At 56.0% G+C, this 15952-nt stretch overlaps 1 protein-coding gene across 4 annotated transcripts in view; it reads right to left on the bottom strand.

Moving 5' to 3' along the window:
• The window catches only part of ITGA3 (integrin subunit alpha 3), a 30801-nt gene extending 15215 nt beyond the window's left edge, over positions 1-15586 (bottom strand). The window contains exons 1-8 of one of the 4 annotated variants that reach the window (XM_025995863.2): positions 14733-14904; positions 14092-14348; positions 6415-6542; positions 6011-6090; positions 3567-3816; positions 1937-2023; positions 1408-1615; positions 735-931 (exon numbers count right to left, since the gene is read on the bottom strand). In XM_025995863.2, the coding sequence (XP_025851648.2) occupies positions 735-931; positions 1408-1615; positions 1937-2023; positions 3567-3816; positions 6011-6090; positions 6415-6542; positions 14092-14297 (1156 nt within the window). In that variant the 5' untranslated portion in view covers positions 14298-14348; positions 14733-14904. Of the gene's footprint in view, positions 1-734; positions 932-1407; positions 1616-1936; positions 2024-3566; positions 3817-6010; positions 6091-6414; positions 6543-14091; positions 14905-15310 lie in introns of those variants that run through there. The other 3 variants (XM_072747446.1, XM_072747445.1, XM_072747444.1) reach the window with 3 other exon arrangements.
• Between the last annotated feature and the right edge of the window lie 366 nt (positions 15587-15952).

The following is a 15952-nucleotide window of genomic DNA, read 5'->3' as shown; positions in this document are numbered from 1 at the left end:
TTTTGGTTCTCAGGTATGTTCTGGGAAATTGAGGTGGTGAAAAAAGTGGTTTCCAGATAAGTCAGGTGCTCCCATGGCAACCAGGCTCTTCCTAAATCTCTTTCCTTGATACCCCAGGTCTGACTGGTCCCCAAGTCCTTCAGAGCACTGGACATCCTCTATATCTGGGGTTCCCACTTTATCCCAGCCCTTAAATCTCATACTTGATATAATACATTCTTGATATTAACACCTCCAGCCTTGCTGTCCCCAGCCATCCCATGTCACCCTCCAGGATCAGTTTTCAAGGTACCAAGCTATGATATCACATGCCTGCGCAAAACCTTTTCTGGATGCCCCTCCACCATTTTCCAAATGTAAAGCCTCAGTTCCTCTGCCTGGCTTTCAAAGCATCCACTCCATCTCCACACTGCCCCTCTAGCCTCATGCATCTCTAATGTGAACACCCTACATCTACTAAATTTGGGTAGATCAGACAAGTATCCCACACTCATGTTGTGCCCCTCATTGTGCACACTCAGCCCAGCCTGATGCCGGGAGGAGTGGTATATCCAGTCCTCCGGGAGGCCCACTGAGCTCGCCACTCGTGGCTCCCTTGCACAGCCTCTCTCTATTACTGCTGTGAGCTCCTTGGACCCGGGCCCCATCCCATCTCCTTTTCGGGCCCTGTCAAGCCTGGTATGCAGCTGGCACTCCATTAGTGGGTATGCTGGGGCAGGAGTGCTGGCTCGTACCCTGGAATCCATCCTGGTTGATGTCACCAATGCTGGCCACGGAGAAGCCAAAGGCGGAGCGACTCGGGCCATGAAGAAGGAGGGAGGGGTGGGCAGGGAAGGAGGTGCCTGCCTGGTTCATGAAGACATAGATGGCACCCCCTACCTCTTCTTTCCGCTCAAAGTAGTATGGGGCTCCCACCAGGATGTCCTGCCACCTGCAAAGGAGAGAAGGAGGGAGAAATAGGAGTGTGGGCTCAGCCTCCAATATACAACATAACTCTTGTTTAGCAGACACAGTTGTGCCAGGGCACAAGGCTATACAAATGGCATCTCTGGCCATGGTTCACGGGAAGGACATGGAAATGCTAACATGACCCATCTAATAGGAAACACAGGTCATGGAGAAGCCATGGAGGGCAGATCACACCCAAACAACCCATATCCCCTAGAACCATAAAATGACAAAAGGAGATGCAGGTGTCATGCAATTGACATGTAAATACCCAGAACCGCATCAAGTCTCATTGCAAATCAATATGCAAATTAGACTTGCAAATCCCTGTAAACAGCATGCAAACAAATGAACAATCACAACCTTGCATTTCTCTGGGAAAAAAATGCATTTCTCTTGGGCAAGCCTGCCCCCCTCACCCATTCTCCCTGGTCCCAGAGAGTGTCCCTGGAGTCTCACCCATCATTGTTCAGGTCTGCCAGGGCAATGGCGCTGCCAAAATAGGCGCCCACCTGCGTACCCTCCAGCACCTGCCTCCTCCGCAGGTCTCGGCCTGCCTCCTGGCTCAACAAGAAGACAGCACCCATATGTCGGTGCCGGGGAGCACCTGTCACAATGGTGATGTCCGTGGGATGCAGGATGGCGCTGCCCACCTGCACCGTGTATCCTGGGATGGGGGAAAGGTGGTCAATCAAGGCCCAGTGAACTTTGCCCCTTCCACTCTGGATCCAGCCCCTCAGACTCCCCAAATATCTTCTATTCCAAGTTGGACAAGAAAGTGGACTCTGGATGCGTTTTGGGTGCTCAGAACAGGCCTGGCATACAGGTGGTGCTCAAAAAGTGTGTGCTAGTTGAACTAAATGCCACTAGTCACACATACGCCATGGTGTCACTCTTCCACCAGGCACTGAAGGTGAGAGGCCAGTGTGCTGGGAATGGAGTCCCCTTCTTCCTCCACCACCCAATGAGCCACCACAGCTGGACTCACCAATATAGAGGTTTCCTTGGTCCTCTGGGTCCTTATAACTAAATTCGGATAAATCCCAGTCCTTCCGCTGAATCATGTAGCTGTTTCCTTCACAAGAATTTCAGGAGGGGAAAGGGAGGAGCTGAAATCACTCCCTTCAACCACCACATCCTGGTCCCCCTGCCACCCCCACCCAAGAAAAATATAATAACACCTTTTATTTGTGAGCACTTTGCCTTTGGCAAATCACATCTGCTTTATCTTAGTCATTCTGTGAAGTTGAATGATAATGCCCATTTTGCAGATGAAGAAAGCAAGGCTCAGGGACAGGGGATAGTTGCTGAGCCAAGGCTGGAATCTGGTCATCCAGGCTCCTGGTTACTAAGTGACACTTCCCTCACTCGAGACACTGAGGCCAGACTCCATGCTGTTATCTCCTGATCCTGCCCCCAAGCTTGGGCTGCGTACCTGCCCCTGTGCTCTGGGGCTGCTGCTGGAGAGTACCTGCTGCCCTGCCCTGCCCTGGCGAGATTCTAAAGGACCAGGAGTAGGGGAGGCAGGATCGGAGGACTGAGCAGAGGCCTCCGCCTCCAGTGAGTCTGGAGCTACAACTATGCCCTGGGCTGCTGGTCAAGAGGAGATGATTCAGGGCTCCCTCTGCCTGTTGATTCTGCAATTAAGAAGGATGCAGGGGATCCCTGGGTGGCTCAGTGGTTTGGCGCCTGCCTTTGGCCCAGGGCGTGATCCTGGAGTCCGGGGATCGAGTCCCGCATCGGGCTCCCTGCATGAAGCCTGCTTCTTTCTCTGCCTGTGTCTCTGTGTCTCTCTCTCTCTGTGTATCTCATGAGTAAATAAATAAAATATTTTTTAAAAATAGAAAAAAAAAAAAGAAGGATGCAGTAAGGAGAGAAGGCTCAAATGTAGCTATAACCTGTGTGGTGGAGAAAGGCAGAGATGGCGGGGTGAGCCCCAGACCCCCCCGAGTGGTAGTGTGGCCATGCAGCTACAAGCACGGCTCTTGATACAAAGAAATACTCCACAGGTCCCCCCAAAGATTGGCCTGTATTGACGAGAACAAATGCCCCAACTTGTTGATAAGTGGGAAGAGAAAGTAGCAGGACAGCATGTTTAATGTGATTCTGTGTATGTGTGTGGTTTTAAAGATATCTATATATTCTAAAATAGAGGCTCCGCAAGACACTTGGCAGTCTGCACAGGGAAACAGGACAAGGGAGGTGGGTGGGAGAAGAGGGGCACTTTTACTCTTTGTTTCTCCAAATCCTACTGTCCCAGTTAGTAGTTGTACCAGGAGCATGTTTTACTTTAATAAGGTTTTAAGTGCTTGAGGTGGAGTCAGATGGACGTGTGTTTCAGTTCAGGTCTGGTAACTTACTGTCAGCCTTGGGCAATTGACTTCACTTCTCGGAGGCTCAGTCTTCTATAAAACGGGTGCAAGGACACTTGCCTCATAAAAGTCTTTTAAGATTAATAGACATAATAAGCACTTGAAGCCATGTGGGCAAAGAGTTCTCTTCTGCCCTCTAGTGTGGAGGGTCTGAGCCAGATGTCCCTGTAGCTAACTGGGAGTGGGTGGTCTCTGCTCCTCCTCCACCCTCCCCATCCTCCTCCCCCCATCCCCCACAGCCCCTACCTTTCCAGTTGTAGGCACCAGGAGCACCGAAGTACACGGTATTCTGGGTGAAGCCACCACTGGTGCCCAGCTGGCACATGCCTGTTTCCAGGTAGTCAGTGTTGCTATTACACATCTCATTGTGGTAGGTCTGCCAATCATCAGTGGGGTCCAGCTCGAGGTCATTGCCCCGCACATAGCACTTGCCCACCATGCGCCGCTGGTCCTCTGATCCTGACCATAGCACCTGGGTGTAGCGGTGGGCGCAGACCTGGGGACACACCCCCCCAACACACACAGCCTGAGCCTGTGGCAAGGACCAAAGGCCAGTTGTCTCCTTGGCCCTTTGCACCTCTGGCTTTGCTGGAGAGGAGCTGGAAAAGGTCTCTGGGCTTTTCTTTCTTCCCACAGTGACACCTGGACCTGTGTCTCCTTTCCAGGATTCAGAAATCTGTGCTGAAGGCTGGGAACACTTTTGGGGAAGGCCAGGAGGTCCTGGATTTGAGAGCCTTACAGATCTTGGCAAAAGGAAAAGGGGAAAGGATGAGGGAATGTGGGTCCGGGCTCTTGGGTCTAAAAGGAGCTAGTTAGGGGCACGCCTGGGTGGCTCAGTGGTTGAGTGTCTGCCTTCAGCTCAGGGTGTGGTCCCGGAGTCCCGAGATCAAGTCCCACATCAGACTCCCCACAGGAAGCCTGCTTCTCCCTCTGCCTATGTTTCTGCCTCTCTCTCTCTCTCTGTGTCTCTCATGAATGAATAAAATATTTTCAATAAATAAATAAATAAATAAACAAACAAACTAACCTAGATACAAAGCAGATTAAGGAACTTACTTCTCTGCTGTGCCCTCTTCATGGATGGGCCATTATTAAAATAATAGCAATGACAGCAGTAATAACAGCTAACACCTACTGAGTCCTTACTGTATGCTGGACAGAAGTCTAAACAACTCTCATATTGCCTCCAGGATGCCTCCCAACTTCCCTGGGGAGTAGAGACAATTTCTACCACCACCACCCCCATTTTAGATAAGAAAACTGAGGCACAGAGAACTAAGTCTCTAAGATCTCACATCTAGAGAGAAGCGGAGAATACTCAAACCAAGGCTGTCAGGCTCCTGAGTCTGAGCTCCTAAGCGCTAGGCTGCTCCGCCTCTCTGGTAGCTTCTCCCCACATACTGGAGGTGTTCAACAAACAGCTGCAGGACAAATCAGGCAGAACAGGGCATTTGTAAAACAGCAGGGGCAGGCGAAACCCAGAACTGGGCCTGGGTCTTGCTTGCTTGCTCTCTGTGTCTCCTGCCAGCTGTGAGCTCCAGCAGCAGCGGGCCTGAGTCACTGCTAAGCTTCCAATGTTAGCAGATGCGCGACCACAGTAGGGGCTCACTGGACATTTGTTTGTTTTGTTTTTTTAGATTTTATTTATTTATTTATGAGAGAGAGAGAGAGAGAGAGGCAGAGACACAGGCAGAGGGAGGAGCAGGCTCCATACAGGGAGCCTGACGTGGGGCTCGATCCCAGGTCTCTAGGATCACGCCCTGGGCCGAACGCGACGTTAAACCATGGAGCCAAACCACGGAGCCACCCAGGCTGCCCTGGACATTTGTTGAACGGGTAAGCAGACAACTGCTGAAGGGCCTGGGACCTACAATTGCCTTAAATGGAATGCTAGACCACCTGCTGTCCATAACATGGTTCTAAAAATGGCATTTCAGTGAACTGATGCAAACCCCTGGAGCTTAAAACAGTGTTCAAAGGTGAAAGAAATTGCAACAGAGATGACCATGGGGGTGGCGATTGATTGGAAGGGGGGCACACTTTCTGGAGTGATGTAAATATTTCTTTAATGAGTGTCAGTTACACAGGTGTTTCATTTGTCAAACCTCATTAAAACTCAATATCTGTACATTTTGCTATCTGTAAATTTCACATCACACTTTTTTTTTAAGTGGGGGAAAAAAAAAACGGAGAATCGCCTATCTGGGATTCAGAAATTGAGATCCCAGGGGCTGACACTGAAGAATGTAGCCAGGAAGTGACAAGTGACAGCAGGGAGTGGCCCCCAAAGCCCAGCGGGTGAGCTGGGGTCAGCAGGGCTGTGCCTCTTCCGCGGGCCAGCCTGTCAGGAAGGAGCGGGCCCAGGCCACGCTGCCCGGGGCTCTCTCTGCCCTTTTCTCCTCACAGTTCCCTCAGCACATTCCCACGAAGGGTGAGCACCCCAGGAGGGGAAAGGAAGTGGGTGATTCAGACAGGACCCAAGCCATGCCAGGCCCTGGAAGCATGCCATAAGTGAAGGATCAAGGGGACACTTGGGCCCATGGAGACATACAGTCATATAAATGGACATTTGCAAGGTCCCAGCTCACTCACTAAAGACCCCTCTCCCACCTTCTGCTTCCCTCCCCAGCTCCTGGGAAATGAAGGAGAGGGCGGGGGCGGGGGGGAGCGGACAGTAAGTGCCCACTTACCAGGACTCTGCCCGCAGGGCCCTGGCTGGCCACAGTCACCCCGAGCCACATGTCCTCAATAATGTGATGGTCAGGGTCACCTGTGGGCATGGGAGGGATCATGAGCCAGGGCACCCATCTTCCTGGTGCTTGGAGCCTCCAGAGGGCAGGAGTTGGTCTTCCTGGCTTTCCACTACTGCAGGCAGCCCTCCCTTGCCCTCCTCCAGCTCACCAGGAATCTCAGCTCTACAAATCCCATGTGGTCCCACTTTCCTCTAGAGCTCCCTCCCCCCAGCTGGACAAGAAGGGACTAGAAACTGCCCAGGTAAGCCTGATAGCTCCTCCAGGTCACCCTCTGTGTTACCTGCCCCCCTCCCCCACCAGGCTCCTGTCCCGGCGCTGATCCTCAGCGCCTTTTCCCTTACTTTTCTCTGAGATATCCATCCGCTCACAGTCGTTCTTGTGGGCAGTGAGTGGGCACAGGTACACGGCACCGGTCCGGTTGGTATAGCCATCAGGCACAGCGAGGTCCTGGGGAGCACCAGCCAGGAGCCTGGGGTGGGGGGTGGGGGGCAATGAGGCTGGTGGGCCTGGGCTCAGACTTCCCAAAGCCTGCTGCAAACAACTTTCTGTTCAATATGTTTGCTGAGCGTCTGCTATGTCCCTGATGCCAGGCTGTGTGCCAGGCTCTGGTGTCAGGAGATGAATGGATCCTGGCCCCTGCCCTCCAGGAGTGGCCAATGCAGGAGAGGCAGGCAAGAAAACAGATATCTGCAGTGAGTGCCTCGGGAGAGGAAAGCAGGGTGCAAACCTGCCCAGACCCAGTGTTGGGGGGGTAGTCTAGGAGGCTCAGGTAAGAGGGGAACCTGGTCAGAGTCTGAGGATGATGACCAGGGCTCACCAGGAGAAAGGGAGGAAGGGCACTTCAGGCAAAGGTATGACATGTGCAAGGGCAGGAAGCATGAGCAAGCAGGGTGACTCAGGATTTGCAAGGCACTTTATACAGCAGGAGCTGGGAACATGGAGGAGCGACCCAGGGGGCAGGGGCACCTGGGGGGGGGGTGGAAGGGGAGCCCAGAAGGGCAGGTTGGGAAGGGATTTTTAAGCAAGGGAGTGACATGATCAGATCTGGGGTTTGAAAGGAATGTTTGGCATCTGAATGACATGGTCAGATCTGGGTTTTGAAAGGAATGCTTTGGCCTCTGAGGTGAAGGTAGACGGGAAGAGAGAATGACCAGGGGAATCCCTGCACAGGGATCAACTTCCAGGACGGCCTGAGAACACGTGAAGGGGGTAGGGGCAATGCTGGAGGCCTGGGTCCCTCCTAGGTCTAGGGGCTAGCACTGAAGAATGGCAGCAGGAGATGACAACTGAATGCAGTGTGTGTCCCCAAAACTGGAGCCGCATGAGCTGCAGCCAGCAGGGCCCCTGAGTGACCTCCGTGAGGTCTACTCTCCCCGGCATGTCACCGCCACTACCCTGAGACAGGCATACAAGGGCTGGGAATGCTGGGTACCTGGCCCTTTGGACAGTGGGGCCACAGGGCCACATTCTTGGCAGGTGGGCACGAGAGTGGGGATTGGCCCCAGCCTGCCCAGCACCCATCTTTGGGGACAATAACTGCAAAGCAAGTTCCTACAAGGATGCTTAGGGCCCTCGCCACCCACCCCATCCCAGACAGTTGGCTAGAGGAGAGGAAGGCAGATCAGCCTGGAAGCAGTATCTCAGAAGACAAGGCCCTTGGCCCACCAGTATGAGAAATCCCCAGCATATTTGTTAAAAAACGGCAAATTCCTCAGCCTACCACAGACCATCTGCATTGCATCTGGGGGTAGGGCCCTAGAACCTGCATATTTAACATGTATCCCAAATACTGTGCACCTCAGTTTGAGAAGACAGCTCTACCACCCTTTGCTCTCGGGGGATATCACCTCCTGGTGGCCTCTGGACATTCTGCTAGGATTGCCAGCCAGATCCTGATGGACACAGCCTCCAGGGTGGCAGGTACCTCCTAGGTACCCCTCGATCAAGCTCCAGCAACACTATCACCCCGAGGCTCTGGGCTTCCTGCCAGAGTCTGGAGGTACACAGCAACAGCCCCGCCTGCAACTCCTGCCTGGGACCTGTGAGTGAGGGCTCCAGGGAGTGGGCAGGGCAGGGCCTGGGCATGCCGGGACCTGGGGTGCCTCCACCCACTGGCTGTGAGGAATGCACTGCCTGGGGTGCTGGGAAGGGGTGGGATCTCTGCCTGCGCCTCACATCTCAGCTCAGAGCTCGCCCTGGGAAGCATCCCTGGGGGCAAGGGTGCAGCTTCTCCAAGCAGAGCAGTGCTAGGAGGGGCTGGGGGAAAGCTGGCAGGGCACCAGGGTGGCAGCCAGGCCCCATTAGTCACCCTCTGCCCGGGCTGGAGAGGGTGCTTGGTGAGTCCGCTGCCTGACCACCCATGGACATCTGCCCCGGCGCCACTGACAGGTGAGAGAGGGAAGCAAGAGCCTGTGGGAAAGGAACCTAAGGGCCTGGTTCTCGGCTTTGTTCTGCCTCCTGGGGCAATTTTTTCCGTCTCTGAGCTGTAAGTGCCTCATCTATGAAATGGGAACAGCAGCTGTCCCATCAACCTCCAGGGCTGTTGAGGGGAACAAACAGGTTCATTCTTCACAAGAGCTTTCTGACTCCGAAGTCATGGCCAACGTGAGCACTGTCTGTCCAGTTTCTGGCGGCATCAGGGACTGGCCCTGGCTCACCCCCAGGTGTTCCTCCAAGCACCCAGGAATCTTTGCCCTATCAGGTTAGTGAGTCTAGAACAGAGGGCAAACAGCAGACTGGTTCAGCTATTTACAAGGAGCAGAGGAGGGGACCTAAACATTCCTTCGTGGCGGTGGAATCACTGAGGCGGGGTGTGTTCTAGCGTCGTTGCCCCGATCTGGCTGGAGGTAGAGGCTGAGTGTTGGCTATCATGAATTTGAAGGGACAGGTCCAGGCCTGGGGGGGCAGGCGGCAAGGAGTCCCTGGGGAGCCCTGGTTGCTTTCCAGGGTGTGAAATGCAGTGCAAGTATGGCTTTGCCCCAGATGCAGCCCTGACCAAGCTGTTGGGGCATGAGACAGTTCAGGAGCAGGGTGGCCATGACCTCTCAGCTTTGCTCATCTCAGGGGGAGTGGGCTGAGGGACCCCTCCTCTTAGCCTCCTGGGGTACCGAGCAGGCAAAGCCAAACACGAATGGCAACTGGGGTTGAAATAAACCCCTTTGGGCAGCCCAGATGGCTCAGCGGTTTAGCGCCACCGTCAGCCCAGGACCTGATCCTGGAGGCCCAGGATCGAGCCCCACGTCGGGCTCCCTGCATAGAGCCTGCTTCTCCTTCTGCCTGTGTCTCTGCCTCCCTCTCTCTCTCTCTGTCTCTCTCATAAATAAATCAATAAATAAAATCTTAAAAAAAAAAAAAAAAGAAAGAAACCCCTTTACCATCTATACCCACTCAGCCCTCACCCTGCACCAGCTTTGTGCCCACTGATGGGTTATGGGGCAGGGCGAGTGCCCTAATTCCAGCCCCACATCCCAGGCCCCTCCCTCCCCAGAGATTCCAAAGGAGCCCCCCTCCTCCAGCCCCCCTGGAGTATTTTTAGCTTCTACTTGGCCTGCTCAGAGGCCCTTTAAGGCCCTCTGGCTCCCAGCCCAGGATCCAATGGGTCTACAGCCAGAGGACCGGGAGTTAGATGGGGAAAGGCATGTGCAGAGGGTCAGGTCCAGCTTCCTTAAGCTGCAGCCAGGTGTGGGAGAGACCTTGCTGGCATGTAAGTGAAATGTAAAACAATATGCAAAGGAGCACCTCTGCTGCCTGCTGTTGGGTCTGGTCCAGATCAGTGAGTCCAGAAGCCGACCCCTCCCAGACCGCCACGGAGTCCAACCTCCAGGCTGCGGTCAGAAGGGAGGCTAGTAGGATGCTTTGCCCAGCTCTTGAAGCACGGAAGAAAGGAGATCTGACCTCCCCTCTCCTGGAGCCGGGTTGGACCCCTCCAGGAGCTAAGGGGATGGATGAAATGACCTCTCAAGGGCTTTCTGACAGCTTCTCAGCCTCTTCTTTGGCTCCAGCCAGACAGCCCATCCTGGCCTCTGGGGAGCCCCTTGAACTCCAAGTTCCATAAAAGCACTTCCTCAACCTGGTTCCATCACTCTTCCTTGGGTGGGGGGCTGGTGTTCAAAGCTAATGCAACAGCCAAGCTGAAAACAGCAGTATGGGAGGAGGCTGGGGAATGGAGCTAAGGAGCATTCAAGACACCAGGTTGGCTCTCCTTGCAGAGAAGAAGGCTCCCTGGGGGACACTGGGGTGGGGTGATGCTCAGAGAAACTGCCTGTAAGATTCAACTTCCCAGGATCCTCATCAGGGAGGTGCCTGGGAAGCTTTTAGTTAACATGGGGGGGCCAGAGGGGCGAGCATTCAGACCACACGCCCCATGCCTTACTCCTCAGGCCGGGCAGGGGTGGGGGGCAGTGGCGCAGGGCACTGCTACAGTTTTGAGTCCAGGGGTGGGGGTGGGGGCAGCTCTCAGATGCTGGATCCCAGCTCTGTGCCCATCCTGCTGCCCGAATTAGCCAACTCCCCAGAGGCTGCTTGCTCCAGTGAGCTGAGCCGCAGCCCTCTCCATCCTCCCCCCACATCGCCCTTACTCTGCCCACCCAGCCCCCTCTCCCCACTGGTGACTCAGCCCTAGAACCAGAGCAACAGGCTGGAGGAAGCAAGAGAATGAGAGAGGACAGGAGAAAGAGGCCATGTCCCCAAACAAGGCTGTTTTTCTCATTTCTTCTCCCTCTTGCTGGCTCCTTAGTATCTTTTCCATATTTGATCCCTTGGGGTGTTCTTCATGTTATCTAGCCTCAATCCCTCATGCTGCAACAGACATCTTCCTCCTTTGTTCAGCTCCAGCCAACCCCCTTTCACTTCTTTTTCTACTAGGTGAGTCTTCCCCTGCCTTCTCCCCAATTTAAAGCTCCCTGGCCTGGGCTGGTCATCGGAGGGAACGGAGAAGGGCACTCGGGGTGCAGGCCTTCTGCCTGCAGCCACAGCTGCTCTGCCTGTTTCCTCCAGCACGAGCCTTGGAGGCTGCCAGGCGCCTGCCCTGCCCAGGGAAACATGTTTTAGGAGAGCACAGCAGGTAAGCCCGGTTCCTACCTACCTTAGATATGACCTCATCTGCCGGGAGCCACAGCCACCCCCGCCCCAGGCTCCGCAGACACCCTCATTTCCAGGCTAGGGCAAAGGGGAGAGAAAGCTCCAGTGGTATCTTCCCTAGCCCACAGCGTCAGACCAAACCAGGACAACTGGATTCTCAGGAGGGAGCTACAGAGCAGGGGCTAGGGGCTGGGGGCAGGGACCATTGCCCAGAGGAACAGTCCCTCTGCTTCCCCAGGGCTCTTCACACCTCTCACAGAAGCCCAAAGCTCTTGGGGCCTTGGGCCTGCTCCTCACTTCTTGCTTCCAGAGCCAGGGAAGCTGGGGCCTGTGTTGGGGTGAACTCCAGCCCAGAGACAAAAGAGATAGGGAACAAAGAGGGTCCACATCTGGGTTTCTAACCATTTCTAGGATAAGGCCATCTTTGAGAATATGATGAAAGCTGTGCTCTTCCCCTCCTCCTGCCCGCAGAACAACGCACAGATGCATGATTTTACACGTACTTTCAGGGGTCCCTGCACCTCCTGCAAACCTTCTATGAACCCCAGGCTAAGAGTTTTTATTCATGACCATGAAACCTCTCCCCTCTTCCAAAAGGACTTGTAGACTAACAGAATATAAGACTTGACTTGTTGGTTGCCCTAAGCTGTGCACTCAGGCAGCTGTTCACATCTGGCTATACAGCTGGCTGCAACTAAGCCCAGATGGCCCAGCTGGCTCTCCCAAAGGGCCAAGGGGCAGAATTCAGCAAGAAGAGGAGATGAACCAAGATATAGAACTACCCTGGGGAAAGACAGGATACCCAAGAGAATGGCCCAGATCTCTGTTTAGAACTTCCTGCCTCTCCAAGGGTCATTAGCTTTAGAACCTCCTGGGCTCTTAGCAGGTCTAATGCCATCTCTAGCCGCCCAGGAAGAAAGGTAGAGCCCCCTCTGCTCAGCTATCTTGGGTGAGGCACATGGGTAGTAAGAGCCTGGCTTCGGCACAAGAGCACTAACTGCTCCCCGGAGACACAGGCATGTACAGAGCCTTTTACACACTCTGTCTCACTAGAGAGCCCCACTGGCACCTCATGAAGAGGGCATGCTGCCCCGCCTCCCTCCGCCAACATGTAGAGACGTTAAGACTCAGGTATTAGTGACAGTTCCGAGACTGGAATGTGGCAGTGGGACTCCGGCGCCTCGCCTCTTCTTTCTTGCCAATCGCAAACTGCCTCTTATAGGCCAACAGAGGCAGGAAGGAGGCTATAGATCCAGGTCCAACCCCTTTTTGGAGAAAACTGGCCCAGAGAAGGGAAATGTATTGCTCAAGGTCACATGGCGGGTAGGGGGGATGGGGAGCGGGGTTTACAGAGCCCATTATCTACTCCAGCTTTTCATTATTTACTCTTGCTTTCCTGATCTTCTTTTTACACTGCATTGCTTTATATCATGCAGAGTCAGTCTGGAAAGTCAGAAAATCTTTTTCTGGGCTGGGGCAGAAAAAGCGCCAATACAGAAACTTGTGCTGATGGTCACTTTTAAGGTCTGCAAAAGATGAAAGGCTGGCCGAGGGCATGGTGCTGCGCTGGGAAGGATGTGGTAGCCTTAGCCTCTGCAGAAGCTAGATGGAGGCCCGGGTAGATAGGTAGACTGGGGAGGGGCTGGGCCGACAGGGCAGAGGCCAAGGCTGGAGTAGAGTTTGGACTTTGGACATTCCAAGCTTCCTCAAGTTTCTGCAGGCTCCAGCCAGAGTTGAGAAAGGTTACAATACACCCTGTATCAGACCATGTCCTCTTGCTCAGTGGAGTGAGACACCAGGTAGGGATAGCTGTCTGGTAGGTCCCCTAGCCCAGAGACTCAGGTGGGGCCTGCCTGACCTTTCCTAACACCTTCCCTCCTGGGGTAGCCTCCCCTCCCCCAGCGGCCTTCTTCCCCTAGCTGTCAACCTCAGCACCTGAGCCTACAGAAGAAAAATCCCTGAAACCTGGACTCTAGGCAGGAGAGTGTTGGTGGCAGCGGGAAGCAGGAAGCAGGGTAGGAAACAAACAGCTGGATGCAATCTCCTCTCCTCTCTCCTGTGGGTAGCTCTCCCCCCCCCTCCTTCTCCTTACAGCTGTGGGGGTGGGGGGAGTCTAACAGAAGAGAAAAACACCATTTCCCTCTTCAAACCAAAACAAACACACTCAGGGTTGAAGATTCAACATGAATCTGTGGAATGTGGGGAAGATGTCTGGTGGGAGGGCGTCCCTGCTGGGGGTGCGGTGGGGGCAGGAGACCAAGCAGGAGTCGGGACAGCTCCCTCTACTTCCCCATCTTCCAGGGGTCAGAGGGAGCTCCCGGACAGCTCCAAATGCCCAGACTCGCCCATCACCTCACCCTGCAACCGCCAAGCGCCAGGTCCCTTAGAAGGCCCTCCAGTCTGGCTCTGCAGAGGGTGTGGCTGGCATGGCCGGCAGACTAAACGCAAGGTGTAAAGGCCGGCGGGCGGGGGTGGGGGGTGGGGTGGGTGTTAAACACATGCCCACGGGTTCTTCCCAGGAAAGGGGATAGAGGGATCCACTGAGTGTTTACCTCGCAGTTTTCCCCAGGTCCCAGCCCTGGAGAGAAGTATTCGTAGATTAGATACTAGGTCGACACAGTGGGAGGGGGCTTGGGAAACGGGGATCCCACTTCCACTTTCAAGAGAGGTTTAAAGGGTTGAGGGGCTGAGTTCAGGCAGGTTCCGGCCGGTCAGCGCTTGCTAATGACTGCTGACCCCATCCCACACCCAATCCCTCCACTTCCCGCCAGGCCTCGGCCGCAGAAGGGCTGCCCAGGTCCCCGCCCCCTTGGTCCCGGTTCACTAGCGCCGGCGGCCCGCGGGCCTGGAAGCCAGGCTGCTGCTGGGCTCGGACCCGCACCCTGCACGCGCACGGCCGCCCCCGCCCCGCCCCGCCCCGCCCCGCCCGCCGCACTTACAGGTAGCGCCGCTGCCGCTCCGTCTGCCGATGGAGGGCGACCGAGTAGCCGAAGAGGCTGCCCGGGTTCCTGGCCTCTTTCACCACCAGGAATCGGGTGTCCAGGTTGAAGGCGGAGGCGATGCGGCCGCCGGCGGCCACCATCAAGGCGAGCGCGCAGAGCACCGGGCGCGGGACGCAGGCGGCGCGGCGGGCGCGCGGGCGCATGGCTGCGGGGCGGGGGCGGGGGCGGGGGCGCCCGGCGCCGGGAGCCAGGACCTGTCCACCTGCCGCGCGCACGGCGGGGGGGCGGGGGGCCGCGGGGGCCGCTCCGGCGGGCGCGTCCCGGAGCCCCGCAGCGCTGCGAAGTTTCTGGCCCTCAGCCCCGTCCGTGTCACGTCCGCCCAGGGTCTGCGCGCCCCGATTCCTCTCCGAGGCTCGCCGTCTCCCGTCCCGCCTGCGCAGCCGCCGGGTCACGGCCCCCCGCCCCGGGCACCCTGCCCCCGGTGCGTCCCGGCCGCGCCCCCTGCGCCCTCGGCTCCGCGGCGGATCTGGGAACGCAGACCCGTGGATCGCGAGGGAGACGGGAGGGAGCGGTCCTCTCCGCGCGCGCCCCGCCCCCCCGCGCCCCGCCCCCCCGCGCCCAGCCCCGCACCTCCCCACCTTGCGCGCCCAGCCGGGGCTCCGCTTTCCTTCCGGGGAAAGAGAAAAGGTCCCGGCTCCGCCACCGCCTCTTAAAGGGGCAGCACCGCCCCTCCCTCCTCATCCTCCCTAACCAGGCTCCGCCCTCTCCCCCAAACACCTGTCGGGAGCCCCCAAAGGCTTGGATTTCCCCTCTCCGCCCCTTGCTTCTCCTAGGAAGCGTCACCTCCCGAGCAAGATGGATTGGACGGGCGGGGCCGGGGGTGGGATTTGTCTGGAGGCTCTGCTCCGGCTGCCACTGCTGCTGGCAAGGCCGTTCCCGGCGCGGCCACCTCTGCGGGCCGGCTGGGGAGCCCCGGCGTTGGCGCAGCGGGGAGCCCACATCTGCGCGCCGCTGGGGGCAATGCCGGCTTCGCCTCCGCAGCGCTGTGAATCCCTGAGAGGCGGTTGGCGGTCTCTGAGCCTTCTTCCTCGCACCCAGGCCCTTCGCTGTCCTTGTCCAGATGTGTTTCTCTTGCCCGCCCGCACCCACCCACCCTGATCCGGGCTGGATATGTTCCCTCTGCAAAGCCGGACAGGTATTTAGCAGTGGTACTAACCAAGCGTTGCTAATTGTAATGAGCAGCAAGACAGCACTTCCCCCACAGGGCTCCGCCTTCTGGTATCCGTCATACACCCTCCGGGGTGTAAATGAGTCCCTTCTCCTTAGAGTGCACTGTGTGGCCAGGGAACTGGGCCCAGACTGCACCCATATCTCATCCGCTCCTGCCGTCAGGGCCCGGCCCAGCAGAATCCCAAATGTCTCCTCCTCCTACCCGGGCTCAGCCTGAGTGTTTGGAGATGGGGCGGGGACGCCAGCCTCTCTGGTGTGTAGTGAGTGGCACCAGGTGGAGGTAGGTGGGCAGGGCCCAAAGGCCCCGTCATCCTCAGAAGAATCTAATTGAAAGGGAACTTCAAGAGGTCACTATGTACTTTCTTGAATCTAACTCAGATTTTTCTGAGATTTTCTTTACAAAGACCCACTTCCCCTGAACATTGTTTTCTCCAGGCTGAAGGAACTTTCTTCTTTTGGCCCAGAAATTCAGCCCTCAGCCCTCATTCTCGCAGTTTGATTTAGAGTCCCTGTTTCTGGAAGTTTATAATAATAAAATGAAAATTACTATGTAGAAAATGCTCAAAAAAAAAAAAAAAAAGGAAAAAGTGCTAATGCAGCAGGAACTATGCTAAGTACTTTACGAGGA

This window comes from Vulpes vulpes, chromosome 2, assembly GCF_048418805.1.
Source record: "Vulpes vulpes isolate BD-2025 chromosome 2, VulVul3, whole genome shotgun sequence".
NCBI classification, from domain to species: Eukaryota; Metazoa; Chordata; class Mammalia; order Carnivora; family Canidae; genus Vulpes; species Vulpes vulpes.
Note: the sequence above shows the minus strand (reverse complement) of the source record. Positions and strands in the feature narration are given on the sequence as shown.